This window comes from Myotis yumanensis, unplaced genomic scaffold, assembly GCF_028538775.1.
Source record: "Myotis yumanensis isolate MYYU_CA2020_CCGP unplaced genomic scaffold, mMyoYum1.0.hap1 SCAF_10, whole genome shotgun sequence".
In the NCBI taxonomy this organism is placed as follows: Eukaryota; Metazoa; Chordata; class Mammalia; order Chiroptera; family Vespertilionidae; genus Myotis; species Myotis yumanensis.
The window spans coordinates 34343346-34352030 of NW_027223761.1; the positions used below are offsets into that span (position 1 = coordinate 34343346).

Here is an 8685-nt window from a genome sequence, read left to right on the forward strand (position 1 = left end):
CTCTGCTGACAGACCTGGAAAGCTTCAATGGGGTGGCACAGAGGAAGCACCAAATGAGTATGTGCCTCAGAGGCTGGCTCATGCTAGATGCTCAATAAATACCAGTTCCCTGAATGACTGGCATGAGCATTTGAGCAAGGGTTTATGGAAGTATGACATTTGAACTAAGCCATAAAGAAGGGACAGACATCCTTCAAGATGAAAGGAATGGTATGTGCAAAGGGACAGAGGTGTGAACAGGAAAACTCAAGTGGTTCAATGATGCTAGAGGGAGTGGAGATGGGCGGTGAGGCTATTAAGATGTATTGTGCAGGATGTGCTAAGATGTTTGGACTTTCTCCAGCGGGAAATGGGAACTTTTGGTGTATGCTGAGCTGGGAGGGACATGATCAGAGTCACAGGGTCATTCACCTCTCTTCCCAGTCACTGCTCCAATGCAAGCCTCCCCTGTTGTCACAATATTGCTTCTATTGATTAACCTCTCTCTGTCCCTTCACTCCCAGACTGTTTCCTCTCTCCATACCAATTCCTGAAATCACCATGAGAGGCTTCAACATCCGTGTAGATGTTGGCCTTCCAGCTTTGATGACCTTGATCTTCCCCCCATTCTCTTTAGCCATCCACTCCCAGAACCACATCATGGACTTTCTCCACCTTGACAAGCTCAAAGCCCAGGTGTTCCCTCCATCATCCATTGTTTGAGATAGTAAGAAATTGCTAACACCATAGGTGTTCCAGGAATATATAAATAAGTGTAAATAAGATAAGAAAATAATTAACTAGATTTACATATTGCAATACAGAGTGCTCACACAAACATACTGTCATGTGAAAAAAAGAAATAAATACAATGGGCTTTCTAGCCCAGTGAATGTCATGTATATTAAGCATAAGCCCATAGACAGTTTTATTCTACTTCTCAAGGATGCATGTAATACCTGAGCAAATGGATTAGGCCAGCACACTGCTCAACTCCAGGGTTCCCATTCAAAGTTTCCTCTGGAGCATGGTTCCAGAATACAACACGAATAGTGCCCCCAGGAGGTGGGCAGCATGGCAGCCCTGAATATATAAAACGGCTTGGAAGCTCATGGATTAAACACATTGGGATAGGTGCCTATGGCAGGAGTAAGGAGGGAACTAGGAGTGGGAATGGGAGAGGAAGGGTAACATGAAGTAAAATAAGATAGAAAAGAGCCCTCCCATGAATGGAGGAAGGCAGTGTCATGTGAATGAAGAAATAGAATCCACTCCTTCGGTGGTCTTAAGGTTGGGAGAAGAGTGGACTTGGGAGAGGGGCCTTGAGCTGGATAATCAGCAACTTATTAAATCCTGCTAAGAAATGTAAATTTTATCCTGAAAGCTGTGGGGAATCCTGGAGGTGTTTGAAAACAGGGACAATTTTCATGGGAATGGATGAAAGAGGTAGAGGCGGGACAGTGTCCTTCAAAGTAATCCGCGCTTCACCTCCACATGCGCAGCGGAGTCAGCGTGGCCAAAGACACCCTGAGTCAGGTGTGCATGCCTAATTCCACGGACATGGGAGCCCACACAAAGCCCAGCACTCCATCTCTTGACCCTTCCATGATCCTCATGTACCCAGAGGCTCAACTAGAAACAAGGCCTGGTTAGAAGCGCTGGGGACAACTCCAGCACAGCTGTGGTTGTTGATACCACCTTCCAGCTGTGACTGTACCTGTACCCTTGAGGCCTGCAGTTGAAACGTTCATGCTGATGCACAGGATATTAATTTTTGTGAGGAATATTTTTCATTGACAAAGACTTCATCTCGCAGACAGATGCCCAGGTATTTATGTAAGAATTTCTCCTCCTTTTTCCCCTAATCCTCACCTGGAAGACAGTGACTACCTCTACGATTCAGAGAAAATCCCTCCACCGCACGAGTGGAAATACTTGGACAAGATTTGATGACCTCTGAGTCCATTCCAATGCCAACACTCTGGGGCCTGTGAGATCTTTTTTCCGAGTGTGCCAAACGCTTCGTGGGTATAATGCGCTTGGTGTGATATAGCAAAATGGGCACAGGTTTTGGAGTTAGACTAGGGTCAGAATCCTGGGTCTGCTACTTACCAACAGGGTGATGTGGGTTTCTTTATCAGTAAAATCAGAGGTCAAAAGTTCTATCTCATGAGATGAATGTGAGACAATGCACGTGAAAAAGCACCAGGATTTAGCATTTAGAAAGCACTCAACAAGACAGTTCCTCCCTATCCTTCGTCCTTTCCGTTTACGAAGACACATTTCACAAACATTTCCAGAACAAAAATTTCACAAATTGTTGTGACCAAATTTTCCCTTTTTAAGAATTTAAGAATGAGCTCAGGTGTAGTATCATAGCTATTTACTGTGTGTATTGATTTCATTTTGGCTTCATTTGTGATATGGGTGGGAAGCGAGAAGCACAAAATCAAATACATTGTATGACATCACCTTCTAAGCATAACCTTTTCTGATAGACTCAAGATACAAAAAGATAATGTTTTCTTTTTATAAGTCTGGTTCTTTTATTTGTTAACCCCCTTAATCTTGCTGGTGTGGCGTTTTGGCCCCTCCTGCTCAGAGAGATGGGCCAGCTCTGATATGAGCCAGGATTGATATTACCCAGCAGTGCTCAGGGAAAGCAAGGAAATGGGAAGGAGAGAAGGTGCCTTGTCCTCTTAACATTTCTGGTAGGATGAGCTGCCCTTTCTATTGTAAAGGTATTTTAAGTCTGTGGTTGCCAGCCCTGACGTCCTAGGACCACAAAGAATTCATTCATTCATTTTGGTCAATATATTTTCTTACCAAAATATAATAGCTAATGAAAGCTAAGGAGTGCTAAAATAGGCATTGCCATACACAGAGGATTGTAATTAGAACAAATCTTTTGACAACCAATTTGGCAATTAAGTGTCAAGTTTTTAAATATTTGTACTTTTTGGGAATTCTCTTTCTGGGAAGCTATCTCATTGAAAGGGGGTCTAATTAGAGAAACAGATATGTGCACAAAGCAGCTTATCACAGTGTCATTTTATAATAATGAAAAATACCAGGAATGACCTAATGATATGCACCGGGGTACATCCAACAGATAGATGGAGCCACTTACAAGGAATCTGTCAAAACCTGAGCATAAAAGCATATAAACAATCTCATTAATACTGAATATTGTTTTTAAAAATAAGCAAAATATGAAATATTCACAATTCAAAAGAACTGGAAGGAAGTATCTCAAATTTCGGTAGTGATAAGCTTTTGGTGACAAGATTCTGAGTGATTTTCCTTTCTTTTTACTTGTTACTTTCAGGTCCATCATGAGGACCATAGTATATAACTTTTCTAATTAGCAAATCCTCCTCCTCGTCTTTATCTTGTTTCATAAGGAAGTAAACAGAAATGACAGATGGAATCTTTTTGGTTTGGTCAGATGGCCAAGAATGGACTAATTAAAGATAATAAATACGATAAATTGTATTAATTACAAAAAAAGATGGGGCTGGTTGGGAGGAGCCTGCTCCCTACTCTCCTCCCCAGGACTTTTGTAAGGTTAGAAGAGCAGGAGGGGTTACTTTTACCAGGGGCACTGAAATCCTGGTGCCAATGCATTCAAAGCCTTCATTTCCATTCTTAATGCCATGATGATTATTAAAAAAAAAAAAGGAATGAAGTTTTTTAAATGTTTAGCATTCATTAGCCACTTTCTAGGCAGAGGCATTGATTTGCTTTTTATATCTATATTTCACCTTTCTCAGGCTTGCAAAAGCTCTTAGTAAAAGGAACTATTATAGTCTCCTTCCTTTCCCCTCACCTGTTGTCCTTTCTCCTACCCACACAGAGAGTGCCTTTTGCGGATATAATTGATTTGGATGGGGGCGGGGAAGGGCAGACTGAACTTCATTTTGGTATAAAACAAAGCCTGCTTGGTGCCTGAATTGTTGACTGGAGAGGCAAAAATTTTCAGGTGGCCAGGACAGAAGGTTCTGGAAAGAGGGCACCAGAAAATCCCACAGGCCTTCTCCCTGTGATGTGGCTTTATTTGCTTTACAAGCTTCGGGCATATTTGCTGATGTCAGCAGCCCATCAAAGTTTAAAATAATAATAGTGAACAGGAAAACAGCCCCTTTCTGCCAGGCAGTCCTGTTCTGCCAACTTCTGCGCTCGCTTTTGAGTTAATAAATGTCCAACTTCCCTACCACCCTGAGGGGGGAAAAAAAAGCACAATAATTTTAAAACCACTAGGTCAGCCCATTGCCAGCATAGACCATTCAGACAAGTAGCGTTTGTCACACTCTAATGAGGATTTTACCTTTGCCTCAAAAGAAAAGCTATCATTGTTTTGTGTTTATGGGACCAAACGATTGTCTAGGGATAGTGGGTTTTTTTTTTGGTCCCTTCCTCATTTTAATCATGCTCGAAGCCAAACACATAGATGTTTTCTGCATCAGACAAAACTAAAAAACCATAATTATGCCAGTTAATGTCTTTTGAAAACATCAATTAAGAAACTGGCCTTTTACTTAAAAATTTGAAAATATCCACACATGTTGTAATAGCACTGGGAGGTAGGGTGATGCTGACTCTCAAAAAGAGACACCCCAATGGCTTCAGGTCAGGTGAGCAGGCCCCCACTGGCAACAAGCAGACAGAGAATCTCTCCAAGGAGGAAACTTCTCTATAAAGCAAGACCTCTTAAGTTATCTTCACATGTAGTGTTGAAACTGGAGCCAGCCACTCCTGCGTTAGGTTGATACCAGGCTTCTGCACCAGGCTGGCACCACACACACCCCATTGTTAACACCTCCTCAGGACAGATTAGATCCCACATTCCTCAGAAGTACTGCACTCCAGAGGGAACACTGCCAGCAGGCTCCTTCCACAGGGCAGCAGCTAGCTACAACTGATAAGTTTTCATTGAAATAACTGGAACAATTACACCAAGTCCCCACCAGGCCTCTGTCTCCAGCTATGGAGCGAGCGAGCGAGCGAGAGAGAGGTTGCACTTGCATCTCCTGGCGTGTGCAAAGGCGTGAGCCAGACAAGAGTAATTCAAGTCTTTAGCTCACTTTTATATGCTTTTATCTATGGCTACCTGCTGTTGTTAATCCATTTGTTCACCCAAGATGTACTATTAGCTTGATTGTATTTTATCTTTTTCAGGCCTGATCTAGTAAATCCTGGCATTCACACTATCTCAATTTCAGTTTGGAAAAGTAACTGTTCCCTGACCAAAAATACTGAAGTTAGACTTGGGTTTGGGTGAAATCTGTTAAGGTCATGGTTGGTTTTGATCATAGAGCTCAGTTCAAAAGCTCAACACTGACAACGATCTTTGCTTTCAAGTCTTAGTTTCAATGGGAGTGCTCATTTAACAGCAAGTTTAGTTGTACTTAACTTGAATTCTGGAACTTCCCTTTTATTTTTTTTCCTGAAATAACAGTGATTAAGTTAATGAAATGGCAATATGAATGAAAGGGAAACACACAAACCTTTGCAGGAGCGAACCTGAAAGACCCAGATTAAATTTTAACCAAGAATTATGTCTGCCAGAAACCTATATCTCAAGAGAGATACGTTTGGTTTTTGTAATAATAAAAAGTTATTTTGGAAAAGGGATCCCATTCTAACAAACACTGTATTTACTAGGAGGAAACATGGGGTTAGACTTCGGTACAGTTTAGTCTTTGAAAGAAAACAACAGGCAAACAGCTTAGCAGATGGATAACTCCCAGATCTGCAGAAATGTAAACAGCCAGGATTTTAGTGCCTATGGGTTTTATAAAAGATGTTAAGAACGGCTGAGACCAACACCAGTGCGTCCTCTTTGGCTAGTTTTAACACGTTCAGAGTCACAATTAACATTCAAGGAATTTCCTTTTCATCCAAGTGTTTCTTTTAAAAGCACTTTATGCTACAACCTAAAATTCTAGCTGCCATCAGTCCTGCCCTTACAGAAGAGTGGTGAAATGCCCACAACACCCCTTTTTCTGTTTTTGCAAATGGGCTCGGACCACGTCAGTTTCCCTGGGGTGTTTGTGTTCCAGTGTGAGGGGTTCTCACCTCCTCCCTCCCCGCTTTCCCTGAAAGAGCTTGGATTGGAGACACTGGTCCTGCACCCTCCTCCACACTCAGCCCCAGCCACAGGAGGCCGCTACCAGGCAGGCCTCCGGAGCCCTTCCCAGCCCAGTCGGAGGCCTGCTGCCCCGCAGGGGCTCGGGGCCCACCCGCAGCCTGGTTTCACGTCCCGACCGGCCTGGCCGGGTCTTGCTACAGGAAAGGGGAAAGCATACGTGTCCCTCCTATACAAGGGACTCGCACACGGGCACCGAGTCTGAGTCCTGGCTGTGCATGGAGCTCAGCCCCGTGTCCGAGTCCTCGTCGTTGCCAGGACAGCTTTTGGCCAGTCCGCGGGCCTGGTCCACCCACACCTCAGCGCCAGGCTGAGGCCGGGATTCCCGCGAGGGTCCACCAGAGCCGGTAGTCCCCTCAGGTGCTACCGTCAACTCCAACGTGTGCAAAGTCTGGAGGAGGCCCTGCAGCTCGCGCTCCTTGCTGTCCCACTGCTGCTGGCTGTAATCCAAGTCCGACTTGAGGGCCTCCAGGTCCGTGTTGAGCCGGAGCCCGATGTAGAGGCTGGTGCTGAGCTGCGTCCTGACTCGCTCCTGCTCCAGCAGCAGCTCGCCGTCCAGGCTGCCATCGGGCTCCGGGGACTCCTCCCGCGCCGCGAGCTCCTCCTGGCGCCGGCGCATCCACCTCTGGTTCAGCTCCTCCTGAATCTCGGCCGAGAGGCGCTCGAGCAACTCCTCCTGCTGGGCCCGCTGCTCCTGCAGCTTCAATAGGTCGTCGCAGCGCTGGGCCAGCTCCTCCAGCGCCACTGCCTGCCCCTGGCCGTCCAGGGGCGCCGCCGCCATAGCCACCGCCTCCGGCTCGGGCTCCTCTCCCGGGCTGGGCCCGTCGAGCTCGATGCCTGCGTCCAGCAAGTAAGTGTCCTGCACATAGTTGACTCCGTGCCGCCGCATGCGGTCCAGGTGCACCTTGGCTTCGTAGCGATCGATTTCGCGGTCCAGCTCTCGGAGCCGCTGCACCTGCTGGCGGATGGTGTGGTCCTGGGAAAGCACCAGATGCACCAGCGTCTCCATACGCTCCACAGACACGCTGTCCGCGGCCCGCGGCGACGACGAGCAGGACGAGGCGGTGGACGACGAAGTGGACGAACAGGGCGACGCCGGCTGCTGCTGGCGCCGGCGGTTGAGCTTGGCCAGCTTGCGGAAAGCCTTGCGCACCACCCGCCGCTGCTTCTCCTGGGTCAGGGCCAGGCTGGGCCGCGCCGGGACGCCCCGGGCCGAGCAGGGGCGCTCCCGGCTGAGCACCACGCGCGCCTCGGCGCTGCGCGGACCCGCGTTGGGCAGCGACGCCTCGCTGCGCACCAGGACGAAGCGCACATTCTCCTGCTCGTCGCCCCAGGCGGCCCAGAGGCGCAAGATGCGCGTCTTGTTGGGCAGGATGCGCTCAAAGCCGCGCCACTTCTCCACGATGCAGTAGCACTGCGGCGGCCCGCAAAGCAAGCCCGGCGGCAGCGTCTCCTCGTCGTCCTCGTCGTCCTCGTCCAGGGGTTCCGGCAGCTCCCCCGGGCCTGGCGGGTCGCTGGCCGCCGCCCCCCGCCGCCGGCCCCGCCGCTGCTTCCGTCGCCGCCGCCAGCCGTCTTCCAGCAGCACTCGCACCACGTCTGAGCAAGTGGTGCGACGAGAGAGCCCGGACACCAACTTCTCCTCCTGGCAGATCCACACCGATATCTTCTTCTCCGAAGGGTCCATAGCACAACCTGGACGCAGGTGGCGGACAGCCCGGCCGCTCTGGGATAGGACAGGAGCCCGAGACCCTCGCCCCCGTCAGCACGGACCCTTCTCAGCTGTGCACCGGGGCAAGCGCGGGCGTGGGCTGGAGAGGCTGCAGCTGGGATGGGCTGGACGGCGCTTGCTCCCAGGGCAGTGTGCCCGGGATCGGGCTCCCACCGCTTTGGCTCTGCCCAGGGTTGCTGGGGCCTCCCTCCAGGTTTTGCTCCTCCCCACATGGCTCCTCCCCTCTCCCGCCCTCAGTGCCCAGAGAGCCGCGATCCCGGGAGGCGCAGCGCCCAGACCCGCCCCTCTGCAGCGTGCTGTTCGCGTTAGGAGGTTTGGTCCCCTCTGCAAACACGCCGCTCATTTGCGCGTGGGCTCGAGAGAGGGTCCCCTCCGCTGCAGAGCCTGGAGCCCGTGCCTAGGCGGGATCAGCTCTGTGTCTTCCCACGGCCTACCGGCTTCTCTCCTAGTGTCTAGGGCTCGCCCGACAAATGTTGAGGTGACTTTCCCGCCCTCCCAGACACGGCTTCTGGCCCCTCCTGGCAGCGCCATCTGAGGAATGCCCCTTGCGCAGACAGGGAAACCAAGGCAGTCAGTGCCTCTAGCAGAGACTCTGTAACCGCACTGGGTGACTTTCAGCTGAGAACTCCAAATGCTGCTTTAAAAGTAGTCGCATATTTAAGGAGAACAAGATGGACAGTGTAATTCATAGGAAGGACAGGGGTATGGTCTGAGAAATGCTTCACTGGGCAATTCCGTGGTTGTAGGAACATCATAGAGTGCACTTACACCATCCTAGATTGCATGACTTTCTACACACCTGGGCTGTATAGCCTATTGCCCCCAGGCT

At 49.3% G+C, this 8685-nt stretch overlaps 1 protein-coding gene across 1 annotated transcript; it reads right to left on the reverse strand.

The window, feature by feature from the left end:
* Positions 1 to 800: 800 nt before the first annotated feature.
* RASSF10 (Ras association domain family member 10) lies at positions 801 to 7997 on the reverse strand. The gene has a single exon (XM_070428292.1). It carries the CDS (start codon positions 7809 to 7811, stop codon positions 6297 to 6299), a length of 1515 nt encoding a protein of 504 aa, XP_070284393.1. The 5' UTR covers positions 7812 to 7997; the 3' UTR covers positions 801 to 6296.
* Between the last annotated feature and the right edge of the window lie 688 nt (positions 7998 to 8685).

Coding starts and splice junctions, on each gene's coding strand:
- RASSF10 (XM_070428292.1), bottom strand. CDS start 7,811: ATGGACCCTTCGGAGAAGAAGATATCGGTGTGGATCTGCCAGGAGGAG.